At 36.7% G+C, this 16842-nt stretch overlaps 1 protein-coding gene across 6 annotated transcripts in view; it reads left to right on the top strand.

Annotated features, from left to right (window-relative positions):
* ARHGEF12 (Rho guanine nucleotide exchange factor 12) overlaps positions 1 to 16842 on the top strand; it is a 144324-nt gene that overhangs the window by 101901 nt on the left and 25581 nt on the right. For 5 of the 6 annotated variants that reach the window (XM_033861898.2, XM_019941753.3, XM_019941754.3 and 2 more), the window contains 11 exons: positions 19 to 111; positions 1682 to 1792; positions 2079 to 2177; positions 7472 to 7514; positions 7804 to 7909; positions 8340 to 8477; positions 8974 to 9006; positions 9322 to 9436; positions 10137 to 10242; positions 11721 to 11933; positions 16528 to 16660. In XM_033861898.2, coding sequence (XP_033717789.1) covers positions 19 to 111; positions 1682 to 1792; positions 2079 to 2177; positions 7472 to 7514; positions 7804 to 7909; positions 8340 to 8477; positions 8974 to 9006; positions 9322 to 9436; positions 10137 to 10242; positions 11721 to 11933; positions 16528 to 16660 — 1190 coding nt within the window. The remainder of the gene's footprint in view (positions 1 to 18; positions 112 to 1681; positions 1793 to 2078; positions 2178 to 7471; positions 7515 to 7803; positions 7910 to 8339; positions 8478 to 8973; positions 9007 to 9321; positions 9437 to 10136; positions 10243 to 11720; positions 11934 to 16527; positions 16661 to 16842) is intronic. The other variant, XM_073808075.1, reaches the window with a different exon arrangement.

Genomic DNA, 16842 nt, shown 5'->3' with positions numbered 1-16842 from the left:
TCCTTTTCTTGTCACCAGGACACTCAATCACTTATTGGGAGTCCCTCTACCCGTATAGCACCTCATATTATTGGAGCAGAGGATGATGACTTTGGTACTGAACATGAACAGGTGATGACTTTTTTTCTAAAAAACAAATTATTAATTTTCTGAGATGTTTGATTTCTTGCAAAAATGAACACTTTCTGGAGACTGAAATTATATTTACAAGGATTTGAAGCTAAAATCTTAGAACTAAGATTAATTAATTGGCTAATTACCCAGGTTAATTGCTTATTTTAGCTTTGACCAATAGAAATGGCTTCGCTTTTGAAGCTGATAAGAAGTCATTGATTTATACCTAAGTATCTCATCTTGGGAGAGGGGTATGTTATTATAAATTTTTTAAAAAATTTCAAATTCCAGTTGTTTATTGATGGTATATAGGAATATGATTGGCTTTATTCTTGTCCTTGTATCCCATGATCTTGTTAGTAAACTCACTACTTCTAAGAGCTTTTTAAAGTAACTTTTTAGGATTTTCTACATAGACAACCACGAACAGAGACAATTTTTATTTCCTTGTTTCCAATCTGTTTATCTTTTATTTCTTGCTCTTACCTTTATTGTACTAGTTAGGATTTCCAGTATGAGGTTGAATCGGTGTGGTGAGACAGGACATCCTTGTCTTATTCCTGATCTTAGGAAGAAAGCATTCAGTCGTTTATTATTAAGTATGATGTTAGCTATAGGTTTTTTGTAGATACTGTTTTTTTTAATTGAGAAAGTTTCCTTCTATTCCTAGTTTGATAAGAGTTTTTATCATGAATGGATGTTGACTTTTGTTGAATGACTGAGATGATCATATGTTGTTTTTTAAAATTTAGTTTCAATATGGTAAATTACATTAATTGATATTATGAGCATTTTGAAACAGCTTTGTATTCCTGGGATAAACCACAGTTGGTCATAATATATTTTCCTTTTCATAATAATGTTGGATTCAATTAACTCTTATTTTGCTGAGGATTTTTGCATCTGTGTTTATGGAGGATATTAGTCTGTAGTTTTTTTTTTTTTAATAATGTCTTTGGTTTTGATACTTGGGTAATGCTGAACTCTTAGAATGAGTTGAGAAGTGTTACTCCTCTTGTATTTTCTGAAAGAGATTGTGTAGAATTGGTATTATTTGTTTAGATTAACTTATATGATTCTAGGTTACCTTAAGTTTAACTATTGCTGTTTTCTGTGTTCAGTGTAGTTTGGGAATATACAAGTATTCTAGGAGTTGTCTTATTTAAAATCATACAGCTCCCTTTCCTACCACCATTTCTACGATTAGCTCGAAAGGAAGACAGCTATTTTGTTATTAGGCAAAAAGCCTTCCATTGCATTTTTAGAAGTGTTATTAGCCTGTTTTTTTGCATACTGATTTGTAGACATGTGAGCTCTTTGATAATCATCTTCTGGACTTTTATTCTCCCAGGATGGCCTTCCCTCCATCCTATTCCCAAGAGATTATTTTCAGAGGAGGAGAGTCCATAGCCTGTATTGCTAATAAATTCTAGTGAAATTTTTTTAAATCTTGAATTTTTTTAGGGTAGGTTAAAGTGAAATTTGGACAGTTACGTTTAATTGAGCTGACATTACATTTTGCATTTATATATTGGCATTATTGATGTATAATTACCTCTTTTTCTAGATCAATGGGCAGTGCAGCTGTTTCCAGAGCATTGAACTGCTAAAATCTCGCCCTGCTCACTTGGCTGTTTTCTTACACCATGTAGTTTCACAGTTTGACCCTGCAACATTGGTAATATATTTTATGATTTCACCAATTCAGAGTTCTTACATTGATTCATATACCATAAAACTTTTCACTTCAGCAAGATGAGTGGATGGACTTCTTTCAGGTTTCTAAACATATTAGATACGAAAGATGATTAAAATGTTACTAATTTATTTTTTTATAAGACTTGGTTATATGGTAATAACTACATTGTTTATGGTGACCTACTTGTTCAAGGCATTCCTACTTGACGAGGATCCAGCAGATTACATTTTTCATGATTTCTCCCCCATTTCTTTCTCTACTACAGCTCTGTTATCTCTATTCAGACCTGTATAAACAGACCAATTCCAAGGAGACTCGTCGTGTCTTCCTTGAGTTTCATCAGTTCTTCCTGGATCGATCTGCAGTAAGTTACCAAGTTAATATTATAATCTTTGCTTTAGTACATTGAAGTATTGGCCTCCTACTTCTAGTCTTCCCTCCCATGTTTTTGGACTTCATTGTGCTTTCTGACATCTATATTATATCTCAATTACTGATTATTCTTGACTGTAATTTTTGTATCATTTCTAAGTTAGTTGTAGGCATATGAATTCTCACGGTAAGTTTCAAGGGATATATATGTATATTGGGGTTTATACATGTGCATATTTAGGATGAGGGAGTGAAAAAGAGAACATAAATGATATACATATATATTAGGATTGAAAGGGCAATATTTGTGTAATTGAACTCTGGTTGGCCTCTTTGAAGTTTGGAGGCACAAGGGTAACTGAAAAATGGTGGAAAAGATCTTACTAGTATAAATGATAATAGATAATAGTAGTGTTTTATTTTACCGGTAGAAATCTTAGTAAGGTTTTAAACTAATATGTTTTTGTTTTTTCTGTAATTTTCTTTTTTTGTAGTACCTGTCTGGTTTTGGTATCAGGGTGATGGTGACCTCGTAGAATGAGTTTGGGAGTGTTCCTTCCTCTGCAATTATTTGGAAGAGTTAGAGAAGGATGGGTATTAGCTCTTCTCTAAATGTTTGATAGAATTCGCCTGTGAAGCTATCTGGTCCTGGGCTTTTGTTTGTTGGGAGATATTTAATCACAGTTTTAATTTCATTACTTGTGATTGGTCTGTTCATATTTTCTGTTTCTTTCTGGTTCAGTCTTGGAAGGTTATACCTTTCTAAGAATTTGTCCGCTTCTTCCAGGTTGTCCCTTTTATTGGCATAGAGTTGCCTGTAGTAGTCTCTATGATGCTTTGTATTTCTGCAGTGTCTGTTATAACTTCTCCTTTTTTCATTTCTAATTTTATTGATTTGAGCCCGCTCCCTCTTTTTCTTGATGAGTCTGGCTAAAGGTTTATCAATTTTGTTTACCTTCTCAAAGAACTAGCTTTTAGTCTTATTGATCTTTGCTATTGTTTTCTTTGTTTCTATTTCATTTATTTCTGCTCTGATCTTTATGATTTATTTCCTTCTACTAACTTTGTTTGTTCTTCTTTCTCTAGTTCCTTTAGGTGTAAGGTTAGATTGTTTATTTGAAATTTTTCTTGTTTCTTGAGGTAGGATTATATTGCTATAAACTTCCCTCTTAGAACTGCTTTTGCTGTATCCTGTAGGTTTTAGGTCATCGTGTTTTTGTTGTCATTTGTCTCTAGGTATTTTTTGATTTCCCCTTTGATTTCTTCAGTGATCTCTTGGTTATTTAGTAATGTATTGTTTAGCCTCCATGTGTTTGATCTTTTACGTTTTTTTCCCTGTAATTTATTTCTAACCTCATAGCGTTCTGGTCAGAAAAGATGCTAGATATGATTTCAATTTTCTTAAATTTACCGAGGCTTGATTTGTGATCCAAGATGTAATCTGTCCTGGAGAATGTTCCATGTGCACTTGAGAAGAAAGTGTAATCTGCTGTTTTCAGCTGGAATATCCTGTAAATATCAATTAAATCTATCTAGTTTATTGTGTCATTTAAAGCTTGTGTTTCCTTATTAATTTTCTGTCTGGATGGTCTGTCCATTGGTGTAAGTGAGCTGTTAAAGTCCCCCACTATTATTGTGTTATTGTCGATTTCCTCTTTTATAGCTGCAAGCATTTGCCTTAAGTATTGAGGTGCTCCTATGTTGGGTGCATATATATTTATAATTGTTAGATCTTCTTCTTGGATTGATCCCTTGATCATTATGTAGTGTCCTTCCTTGTCTCTTATAACACTCTTTATTGTACAGTGTATTTTATCTGATATGAGTATTGCTACTCCAGCTTTCTTTTGATTTCCATTTGCATGGAAAATCTTTTTTCCATCCCCTCACTTTCAGTCTGTATGTGTCCCTAGGTCTGAAGTGGGTCTCTTGTAGACAGCATATATATGGGTCTTATTTTTGTATCCGTTCAGTGAGCCTGTGTTTTTTGGTTGGAGCATTTAATCCATTCACATTTAAGGTAATTATCGACGTGTATGTTCCTATTACCATTTTCTTAATTGTTTTGGTTTTGTTTTTGTAGGTCCTTCTCTTCTCTTGTGTTTTGCACTTAGAGAAGTTCCTTTAGCGTTTTTTGTAGAGCTGGTTTGATGGTGCTGAATTCTCTTAGCTTTTGCGTGTCTGTAAATGTAAAGCTTTTTTTTTTTTTTGTAAAGCTTTTGATTTCTCTGTCAAATCTGAATGAGATCCTTGCAGGGTAGAGTAATCTTGCTTGTAGCTTCTTCCCTTTCATCACTTTCAATATATCATGCCACTCCCTTCTGGCTTGTAGAGTTTCTGCTGAGAAATCAGCTGTTAACCTTATGGGAGCTCCCGTTCCCCTGTATGTTATTTGCTGTTTTTCCTTTGTTGCTTTTAAGAATTTTTCTTTGTCTTTAATTTTTGTCAGTTTGATTACCATGTGTCTCAGCATGTTTCTCCTAGGGTTTATCCTGCCTGGGACTCTCTGCGCTTCCTGGACTTGGGTGGCTATTTCCTTTCCCATGTTAGGGAAGTTTTCGACTATAATCTCTTCAGATATTTTCTTGGGTCCTTTCTCTCTCTCTTCTCCTTCTGGGATCCCTATAATGTGAATGTTGGTGCATTTATTGTTGTCCCAGAGGCCTCTTAGGCTGTCTTCACTTCTTTTCATTCTTTTTTCTTTATTCTGTTCCACAGCAATGAATTCCACCATTCTGTCTTCCAGGTCACTTATCCGTTCTTCTGCCTCAGTTATTCTGCTACTGATTCCTTCTAGTGTATGTTTCATTTCAGTTATTGTATTGTTCATCTCTGTTTGTTCTTTAATTCTTCTAGGTGTTTGTTCTTTAATTCTTCTAGGTCTTTGTTAAACATTTCTTGCATCTTCTCAATCTTTGCCTCCATTCTTTTTCCGAGGTCCTGGATCATCTTCACTATCATTATTCTGAATTCTTTTTCTGGTCGGTTCCCTATCTCCACTTAATTTAATTGTTCTTCTGGGATTTTATCTTGTTCCCTCATCTGGTACATAGTCCTCTGCCTTTTCATTTTGTCTCTTTCTGTGAATGTGGTTTTCATTCCACAGGCTGCAGGATCGTAGTTCTTCTTGCTTCTGCTCTAGTATGTTTTATTATTAGCCCTGCTATAGGGTAAATAACAGTTAGCCCTTAATACCTCTTGAAGAATCATGCTGCATGTCCCTAGTTCTTTCATATTTGCATTTCTCTTAGATGACTGTTTCACACCTTTTCTCTCTTAAACTCTCCATCACTTCCTCTCCTGTTCTTTTCTCAACTGATGACCTTGCTGTTTCTTTGAGAAATTTAAATTACACAGAAGATAACTTCTACCAGATATATCATCCTACCTCTATCATACCATATGCTCTGCCCTCTCTCCTGATGCTATGTAGGGATTGTTCTGCTTTTATCTAAGGCCACCTCTTCCCCTGTTTATCCTGAGTGTATTTTCTTACACCTACTTAAAGATTAGTTATTCTAGCAGTTCTTCTCTCCCGCATCATCAGTTTTTTTGTTTTCTATTGAATCATTCATATTAGCATGCAGACATGGTTAGTTCTCTTATCTTAAAACAAACTCACATAGAAACATTTTGGCTCCACTTCTTCCTCCAGCACTTGCCCCATTTTCTTTGTATTTTTTGCAAAGTTACCTGTACACCTACACATGGCTGAATACAGTTACCTTCTCAGTGAAGCCTGAATTCCCTGACCAATTTACTTAAAATTTCATCTCCCCCAACTTTCTGTCACCTTTCCCGTGTTATTTTTGTCTATAGAATTTATGTTTTCTTTTTTAATTTATTTTTTGTCTATATTCCTACTCTTCTACCCCAAATGTAAGCTCCATCAGGGCAGATATTTTTGTTCTGTTTGTTCACTGCTATTTCACCAGCACTGAATAGATCCTGGCAGAGTGGTCACTCAGATAGTTACTGAATGGATTAGGTAGGGTTCTGATAACACTGCCATTGTTTAAAATATTACACAATATATTTATTAAGATAACTTTCTTTCATGAAGAAATGACAGTATATTTGTATTTCACATTTCTTAAGAGTGCTTGCTCCATGCTAGGTCAGAACTTTATATTTTGCTGCTCGTGATCTATATAAGTTTATCAAAATGAAAGTGTAAGAACCCTGATAGATTAATTTGCTAATTATGCTTTTATGCCACAGGTCATATTTATTTCATATAAATACCCACATACAGAAATGAACATATATATACTTTTTTGCATTTGTGCTAGAAATACTTTTAGGAAAGTTGATTTGAGCTACTTTATGGCAACTTCAGTTAAAGAGAAAGCTTTGAAATCCATTTCACTGTTCTTCAAATAAATATTAGAGATCTCATAATTTTTAGCAGTGACTTATTTTCAAATGTAAAACTTCAGGTCTCATGTTAATTGTTTAAATTCTGAAAGGATATGACTTAAGTAGGTGTATAATACAAAGTAAACATGAAGAAGTTAATATATTTTCTCCAAACGCAAAACAATTTTTTTCCAAGACATTTCCCAAATTAACAGGAGATAATTATCTGGTAATGGGACCAAAAACTGCAGTTATTATGTGAACAAATCCTAGCTAAGAAGAAGTAAATTATGACACAGTCGTCTTAGTTCAAGAGTAAGAGCTACACATGAAAGAACTAGAGATTTAAGACTCCAGAGCCTCAACATTGATATGCAACACTTTCTCATTGGGAGTGTGACTATTACTGTGAGGGTTCTCTAGCTTTACACAGCAAAATGGTTGGGAATATCATGGTCTGTAGTGTGAGTATATCAAAAAAGTAAATAAAAATCATCATTATATATGAGTAAATTTTTCATATGATATACACATAGTTGAGGTTTTACCTGTATTGATTCAAATGATGTATAACTGATTATCTTAACCAATGATTCTAGAAAGCCCAAGCCAATATTGATTCATTTCAGAAAACTAAAGCCAACAGGAATAAGTAAGGCACAGAAGCGTTCAGTCATCTAGTAAAACAAGTGTAGATGTTTCCATTATAATATGATCCTTGGGAAAAAGGCTTATTTTCAAGTTTAACAATAGAACATTCCAGAGCTATGAAATTTAGATGGGTGAAACCCAAAAAATGAGCTTATACATGAATATTTTTGTAAAAATAGATATTCAAGTTGTATCTCTTTATTTTGTATAAGTCCTTATATGCATCCTGAAAAACTCTTAGTACTATTTCACTTTTTGTTTGCATTTTTGTTTTAGCACCTGAAAGTTTCTGTTCCTGATGAAATATCAGTAGATCTAGGTAAGTCTGGAGCACCAATATGCTGGAGAATTACATCTCTACAGATACGTAGTTCAGCTCCTCCCTAAGGTTTCTATCTGTTGCGTGGTGACTAGTAGGTGATATGACTCACAGCAGAAAAAAAGCCCATAATACATTTAAGGGTAAATGAAAGATGAATTCTGAGATGAAATACATAAACTGTATTGAACTTCTCTTTGTCTTACTTCAAGTTAAGTTTGCACCAAATAGTGCCAGTTATAATGCAAAAAATATGCCTTAGATCAGGTGACTTCTTCTATTTATGCAGAAAAAAGAAGACCCGAGCTTATTCCTGAGGATCTACATCGCCACTATATCCAAACTATGCAAGAAAGAGTCCACCCAGAAGTTCAAAGGCACTTGGAAGATTTTCGGTAAGCTTGGTGGTAAGCTGATATGGTTGTTCTGAATTAATTTTCTTTTTAAGTAGGAAAAGGTTATACATTAAGTCCTTGGCTCAGCATATCGTCTTTAGCACTGTTACTAAAGCCTAATGCACATCTGCAGTCAGAAGGTTGGCGTGGTACTGAGAGTGCACAGTCCCCATTCCTTACGCTGTCAGCAATTGTGCCTAGTATTAGTACTCTGTGCTAAGTGTGTCCTTCAGGATATGCGTTCTGTTGAGTGATGGCCTCTAGAATTTTCTTCCTCCAGTGTCCTAGGTGACATGGGCCCCCAAATAGAAAACTGTGACATTTTGCCTGTTGCTAGAAATTCACAGCTATGGAAACTCTGATGAAACATCTCCAGAGGGAGGTAGTTTTTCTCTAGGCTACCTCAGGAAATTTCTCCTATTCCCTTTAGACAGAAACGTAGCATGGGGCTGACGTTGGCTGAAAGCGAACTGACTAAAATTGATGCAGAGAGAGACAAGGACCGGGTAACTTTGGAGAAGGAACGGGCATGTGCAGAGCAGATTGTTGCCAAAATTGAAGAAGTGTTGTAAGTAACAGAAATACATGTAGAAAGGCCCTCTCTACTAAGATGCTAATTGTGCTTAAAGTGAACAAATTTAGAAGGGGGGTCAGGTTGTCTATGTGGAGCTGTTTATTCTGTCGTAATACTTGAGAAGCTGGAATTTTACATTTATGCTGATACTTTCGATGACGTTCTTGTATTTCTTTTTCTGGGTGTTGGTAAAATGAGTTACTATAAAATTTCTAACTGATCAAAAACAGGTTGAATACTTATATTGGCTTCAATTCACAGACTTTGGAAATGTTTCTTGCTATCAGACATTTACGGTTGATGACATGAGTGTGAAAAGCATATGGTTCCTTCAGGGATTAGAATTTTTCTGATGTTTTATTCCAGGTGACAGAGATTTGGGGTGGGTCCCAAAGCATTTGGTTCTGTTCTGCTGTTTCAGTTATCTGAGTTTAATAACAGCTCTTTTATTAAACTTTAATGTTTCATTTTTAAATGTTTTTATTTTTAGAATGACTGCTCAGGCTGTAGAAGAAGATAAGAGGTAATATAACTACTTTTTTCCTAGAATTTTTAAGGAAAAAAGAAACTATCTTGTCTCCTGCCCTAAATTATGATTTCTTTCTTTTAACATAAAAATATAGACTGTCTCCCTCTGGTGGCCTCTATTTTACTTGACTAATATTCTAGTATCTTGAGTAGAATCCTTTACTATTCACAGTGAATAGATAGCTCCTTATTTTTCACTTGATGAATTCTAAGAATTTCAGCATTGGGGTTTTGGAAGTCATTTGATACCTTTATTCTACCCACCATCCCTTCCCAGAAGTCTTATTTTACTTAATCCTTTCTCCCTCAGTTCAACAATGCAATATGTTATTCTCATGTACATGAAGCATTTGGGAGTAAAAGTGAAAGAACCTCGAAATTTGGAGCACAAGCGAGGTCGGATTGGATTCCTTCCAAAAATCAAGGTAAGACTAGAATAATAATAGTGTGTTAAGGTCTCCATGCTTCTTTACATCTGATTGCAGTGCTTTCCTTCTTCTTAGTATTTACTTTTTCAGCAAATTAGTGCTAGGCATGCCAATAGGAATAAGATGTGGTCCCTGTTCTCAAGAAACTCAAAATCTAGTGAGAAATCCAGCCATACAAGCTAATTTATTAGGCAGTGTGAAAAGTGAAACTAGTAGTTTATACAGAGAGCTGTCCCTAACTGTTCTGGCCTCATACTTTTCTTTTATGGTACCTGTCAGTGTTTGTAATTTTGTATGGCTTGGTTTCTTTTTTGTTAGATTGTAAATCTGGATGAAGATAAGGACCTCCTTCATTGTATCCCCAGCTTTTAGCATAGTGCCTTCGTACATTATTAGCTTAGTAAATATTGTTCAACAGATGAATGAATTACTTAGAACAGGCTCCCAGTAAATGTGCTATAAACCTACCTTTTAATTTCCAAAATTGTCAGTTCTGAAGGGTTTGAAAAGGCATCTTGAGTTTGGTATGTGCATAGTACTGTGTGCCAGCCTCTGATGAGTGCCCTGTGTGTGTCTTTCATTTACATTTAACCAGTTTCTTTCAACTGACCATTAGAATGTGTTTCTGTTTAAAAGCAACAAAAGAAATCTACTCTGTTACGTATGTGTTATCTTTTTGATTGTACCTCAACTCTAGCAAAGTATGAAGAAAGATAGGGAAGGCGAAGAAAAAGGGAAGCGAAGAGGATTCCCCAGCATCTTGGGACCCCCAAGGAGACCAAGCCGTCATGACAACAGTGCAAGTACGTTGAAGTTTAAAATGCTGCATTCCCACCCTTCCATGCCGTCTTTACATCTAGGCTCATTTAGTTAGAATGGGTTGCTGGAAAAAGGTGTTCCAGAAGTGCTTCCACTGAACTTCCGTTGTTTCTATTCAATGTGATTTCTGAACTAAAGCCCCATGTGACTTCACAGTTGTCATAAACATCTTATTTAATGTCAGTAGAGTATTCCATTAGTTGTCCATAACATAGTTTACTTACCTGTTCTGATTTTGTTTGCATTCAAATTCTGATTGTTAAATTTATAAAACAAGATGTGCATGGATTTCTCCACCACACTTTGTTTTTCCTCTTTATACATACATTACTCACTTACTCCATACTTCTGCAGTTTTTCCACCTCTTCATTGTGTTTTATTTCCTGATGTCCCTCCACCCTCAGGCCTATTGGAGAGGCAGTCTCCTAGAGAGGGCTGCAGGAGAAGTAGGGGTGGGCGAGCTGCTGTGGGGAGAGAAATTAGCTCATATAGTGGTCTTCAAGGTGACAGGTACCACATTTGAAAATATTGGCATGGGCTGGAGTTGGGGGGGTATTGTGATACAGTGAACCTGAATGTCCCACACAATGAGGAACTCTCACTCAAAATGTCAGTGGTGCCCCTTGCTGAGAAACACTGAGAAGATGAAGGAAATTTTTAGAGAAGAGGTTGAGGAGAACAGAGCATTTCACAGATGCTGACCATGAGTTCCAAGGGATACAGAAGAGGAATTGTAGGAATTGGGGAAGGAAGAATTTTAGGATTAGAGATGTACAAAGCTGTGTGGGGATGTGCCAGGTTATGGGGGACGATGAGCTGAGAGTCGTTAGCTTCTCATGGTGACTGATGTGAACAGTGGTAATGGGCAGCATAAGGATTATTCTGCATGGTCTCTGAGGCATGTCGTGATGATGAAGTTGTGAGTGTTAGCGAGAAGCTAGGGGCTTGCTAAGAGCTCACAGAGCTAAAAGGCTTCATCTTCTCTCTTACAAATGAATACAGCTTCGTACGTGTCCATCTCCGGCTCTCGGCATCCCCTCTGCCCCCACCCACTGTTGCTCTCCTCAGCTCCTTTTCTCATGCCCCTTCTTCTCCTGCCTCTTCTCACCCGCCTCATCTTCTACCATCTCCCACCCTTTTCTCTTCATCCTCCTTCACCTTCTCCTGCCTTTCTCTCTTTCTCTCTCTCTTTCTTTTCTCTCTTTTTTTCTCTCTCTCTCTCTTGCTCTCTCTTTCCTACCTCCTTCCTTCCTTCTCTTTCTATCTTCCTTTCTTTCCTTTCCCTCCCTTCTTTCTGTCGATCTGTTTATCTATCTATCTATCCCTCACTCTGTATAATAATTCACGTTATATTTTTCTAGGGCCCACCATGTTCCAGACATTTTTCTAGATTCTTTTCAGCATCTTTTTTTTTTTAAGCTGTTTTGCAGCATGAATTATTAACTGTTGCTTTCTGTTCAGTTGGCAGAGCCATGGAACTACAGAAGCAGCGTCACCCTAAGCACATATCCACACCCTCATCTGTGAGTCCTGAACCTCAGGACTCTGCTAAGTTGCGCCAGAGTGGATTAACAAGTGAAGGAGTAGACACTGGATACCTGCCAGCCAATTCCATGTCCTCCATGGTTTCAGGGGCCACTCTTTCCCAGGAAGGAGGGAAAGAGAATGATATGGGTGAGCTAATGCTGTAGTTCAACTTAGCTAAGTGTCAGGATTTTAAAACAACTATACTAAGAAATAGAGTGGCAGGTTATTTAAATCGAGACTGAATCCCAGTTTTAGTTTTAATATTTTAATATTATATAACCAGTGACAAATCTGTGCTGAACGGTAATTTTGCGTTCTTATCCATTCAAAAAATGTTTATTACGGACTCCTCTGTCAGGCATTAGCTCTGTGCCAGATGTTATCATACAGAGTAATATGTAGATTCTTGCCCCATGCAGCTTAGTCTTCTGGGAAGATAAGTCATACAAATAAAAACTTCAAATCGTGGGGAGTGTTGAGAGGACTGGTCAGAAGTCAGAGGCAGATGTGTGTATGCGGGGAGCGGGGTGCATCTAAAGAAGACTTTTTAAAAAATCTAAGATTACCAGGGTTGTTTTTTGTTTTTTTTTTAACGCTAAGGGGAAGCCAATGGAGAGGAAGAGGTTGAAAATGCGGGAGCTGGACTATGTATCCAATAGAACAAAGTTTTGAGAAGGAGAGAAGCGATGATATGTGGGGTGTATGTGAAGGGCAAGGTTATTAGCTGAGAGTTAGGGTTTAGTGAGAAGGGCAAGGGAATTTGAAAAGTAAAGAAAGATAGGAAGTAATTGTAGATAATTGAGGAAAGAGCTTATTACCATATTTCTTCATACTTGTTATAATGGGTTTCTGAAGCAAGTGATCTGGAAGAATTAGGTGGTTTTATTTGGAGAAGGAAATGCTTCTCTATATTGGTGATTTTGGAAGCAGTTCAATTTCTGGTATGACAAGATCAAGGATAAATCTGTGGGAGTGGTCACCAAGGTGGCAAAGAGGGGGTTACTATAGATGAAGAGGGTAAGGAACAAGGAACCAAGGGTTTGAATACCTTTATACCACCGACTTTGAGATCACTGCATATGGTAATAGCACAGAGAGGAAGACTGTGAGCCAGCAGCCAAAGGTTCAGTGTTGCTAGATGGTTGTTGGTGGGGGGAGAACATGTGATATTATTCAGAGAGTGAGAGCCTCAGTAGAGCAAGGGATTTTTATAAGAAGGTAAGATAATAGTCTAAAAGTAGTACTGAGGAAAAAGAAGGGTCTCTATCTCATCTCCACCCTGCAGTACACAGTGTATGACTGAAACATCAGTCTCTGTTTGAGAGGGCTGTAGCAGAAGAGGTTACCTTCCATGGGATACGAAAGTTTTTACTCAAGACAAAGAAGTAGGGGTGACATTTGTAGAGAAGTGTGGAGGTTCTGTCTTATATGGAATTCTGAAGATGTAGGACTGAGTAATGCATTAATTCATGGCTCTCATGTCTCATTGAAATAAAAGCATGGTAGGTAATGAATAAACAAAAATCATAAAGAGAAAAGAAGTAGAGGAAGAAAAGATATTATCATTCAGTAAGAGATTTCAACAAATTTTGGGGAGATTGAAAGTGGGCAAGAGTGGTTTGATGGATAAAACAACATAAAGGAAGTCGGAGCCTGTAGTTCGTTTAAGGAGTCCAAGGTGGGAGCCAGTCTGTCAATTAGAACCCAGGAGAGACTTTGGGCTCAGAGTTGGCATAAGTTATGGAGTACATGAGTAAGAAGTAAAGCTGAAAATGATGAATCAATTGAAGGTCTGTAATCAAAACAGTTATGTCAGCAGCTTCTGATCCTTACATTGTAGAATATAAGCAGTGTGTCATTCCTGTGTCGGAAGAAAATGAATATGCTCTTTGTTATACAAGTTGAGTGAATTGTATAAAGAGTTAAGTCCTCCATGGTATTAGTGCCCTGGAGCTCACTTTAGGGGGCCTGGAGCATGACAATAGGCATGCCAGGGGCTTACCCTGCTCTGAGGAGCTTCCGGCTGAAATGGCCCTACTTCCACATAGCAGAACGGAAAGCCAAGTCAGCTGCCCAGTCTTTTATTCTTACATATGAACAGCATTACTCACTGTTGGCAAAAGTTATTAGAGTCCAGACCTAAGATAATACATAATGCCAAACATATTAGTGGCATAAAAAAGAAAATACAAAATAAACACAAAAACTGCCACTAGCAGAAAATAATTTAGGCAATAAGTAAGAACTTACAAAAATACCTCTAAATTAGATAGTATTCTTGAAGAAATTAAAGAGGTTATTATATCTAAAGCAAGAATAGGATGTTATAAAAAGGGAGCAGAGAGCAAAATGTTTTAATGTAACTATTACATATAATAACTGTTTTATTAGTTATTAATTGCTTTGTGATAAATTACCCCAAAGCTTGATGGCTTAATACAAAAAATATTTACTACTTCACATTTTTGGTGGGTAAGGAACTCAAGAGCAGCTTAGCTGGGCAGTTCTGGCTTGGAGTCTCTCATAAAGCTATAGTCAGGATGTCAACCAGCCATCTGAAAGCTTAGTGGGGCCAGTAGACCTCTTCCGTGCTTCCGCAGGTGGCTGGTGGCAGGAAGACTTAGCTCCTTGCTGGGGGCCTCGGCTCCGCACCACGTGGGCTTCTCCGTGGAACTGCTTGAGTGTTCCCTGACGTGGTAGCTGACTTTCCCAGAGTGATCCAAAGGAGAGCGAGAAAGAAATCCCAGTGTTTTTCTGTATGACTTAGTCTGTATGGATATACCCCCTTATTTCAGCAAGTTAGAAGCAAGTCACTAAATCCAGCCCACATTCAAGGAGAGAAAAATTAGGTGCCACTGCTGTGAAGGGAGGAGTAGCAAAGAATTTGTGGACGTATTTTCAGACCACCACAGCTGCTAATAATTAAATAAGAAGAAAAAAAAGAAGTCCCTAAAAATAAAGTCAAGGAAATATTTCAGAATCTGTATCAGAGACATCAAGAGATAGAAATTGGAGAGGCAAGAATTATGTAGAGAGCCACCACGGAGATTCACAAAACATCAGCAGAGGAACTGGAGGAGAGGCAGTCAGAGAAATGACAGAAGAGGGCTTCCCAGCGCTGAAAAAGAATACATGTCTTTCAAACAGAAGGGGCTCACCCAGAACCAACTACAATGAGTAATAATGTTTTAAAAAAAGACCCATGCCTAGAGTAGCTTTGGAAATGTCAGCGCATCAGAGATAAAGAAAAAGAGCCCTGAGAGCTTTCAAGAGAAAGAAAGTGGAGATTATGCTGTCACATTCCTCAGAACATTAGGTGTTAGAATACAAAGGCGCCATGCCTTCAACTTGCTGAAAGAAAATGGCATTGAACTTAGAATTCTATATCCAGCCAAACTACCCATCAAATATGAAGAAAGATACAAAGACATTTTCAGATACTCCAGGATTCAGAGTTTAACTGAACTGCACCCTTTCCTTGAAAATAATTTAAGATACGCACTCCAGCAAAATGAGAGAAAACTTAAGAAAGAAAATCTCATGGGGTCCAGGAAACAGTGGAAACAACCCAGGAAAGTGGTGAAGGGCAGTTCTAGGATGATAGTTGTGTCACAGGCCAAGGGAACAGCTGTTCCAGATTGGAACACAAGAAGAACCTAGGGGATAAGAGAAAAGGAGATTTTAAGCAGTTTATAGTAACAGATGAAAAAGGCTGTGACTTGGTAAAATTATATTACTTTGACAGCAATAAAAGAAAGGCATTTAGAAATGCTAAGAAGAACAGAATTGTTCAAGAAAGTTGTCATGATTTGAACATGAAGTAGAATTTTAAAATGGCATAATCTTAAAGTAATTGATTGAGTATATGACTTTAATGTAATAAATACTCTATTTCAAGTGGCCTAGGAGTTGTATGATTGGACCAGTAGAAAAGAAAACCTAATCCTAACTAACATGCCTCTTAACCTGGCATGAATAATATGTATATATATGTTGTATTACAATATGTGTATGGTCATAATAATGTAAGCACACTATTTGTTTTCAGACTTTTAGAATCAACCTAATAGGCAAAGCACAGAATATTTAGTTGTAAAGGAAAGAAATATAATTAAAGAGAAGGTTATGGACACTAAATACCCAATTTGACATAGAGGAGAATTAAGATACTAACACCTTGTTGGAAAAAAGATATGTATATAATTCTATCATTTAAGCTTAGGGAATAACAAATAAGCCAACTAGGAATAATAATATAGTTATTAAACAGTGGGAAGAAAAAGGGGAGGGAAGTGAAGATGGGGCATATAAGTGAGCAAAATCCTCGGAGGAAGAAGAGATAGATATTTCCTAAATATAATAAATCAAGAAAAAGAACTATGAGGTTATTATTTGGAGATAGACCCCCATAATAACTAAAATTTGAATGAAAAAGATTGGCACTGGGGGTAAAAAAGGATAAAGTAAGAGAATGTGTCTCCTTATCATACGCCCTTCTGAGTTGTTGCCATATCTTATGTTGATTTTTTAAAACCTGCTTAAAAATGATTTTCCTGTTTATTTTTTAGTGCATTTAAAATTTTTATATTAGAATTTTGTTTCTAGCTAACCTGCAATTATTTAAGGAAGAATTTGGCTATGGGTGAGGTGGAAACTTTCTGGGTTACTAATTCTTTTTTTTTTTTTTTTTAATCATTGTCTTTAGTAACAGCACCTGAATGTCTGACTTGTGTCTTTTCAGGATCAAAGCAAGTTGGAGAAACGCCAGCATCTGGAGACTCCTTAGATGGCACACCTCGTACTCCCAGTACCATCTTTGACTTCCCACCTCCTCCATTAGACCAAGTGCAGGAGGAGGAATGGGAAGTGGAAAGGTAATTCAGTGATATCTTAGGGGCGTTTAGGACATTGCTTAAAAGCTTTTCACTGTATAGTATGCCTACACTCCGTAGCATTTTTCCCCCATGTGTTTTTTGGGGGAAGAAGTAGAACTTACTGGTAGTAAATACTAGATAGGTACTGAAATGTTTTTTAATTTATTTGATACTAAATCATT

The sequence above is a fragment of the Tursiops truncatus genome, chromosome 8 (assembly GCF_011762595.2).
Source record: "Tursiops truncatus isolate mTurTru1 chromosome 8, mTurTru1.mat.Y, whole genome shotgun sequence".
NCBI classification, from domain to species: Eukaryota; Metazoa; Chordata; class Mammalia; order Artiodactyla; family Delphinidae; genus Tursiops; species Tursiops truncatus.
Note: the sequence above shows the minus strand (reverse complement) of the source record. Positions and strands in the feature narration are given on the sequence as shown.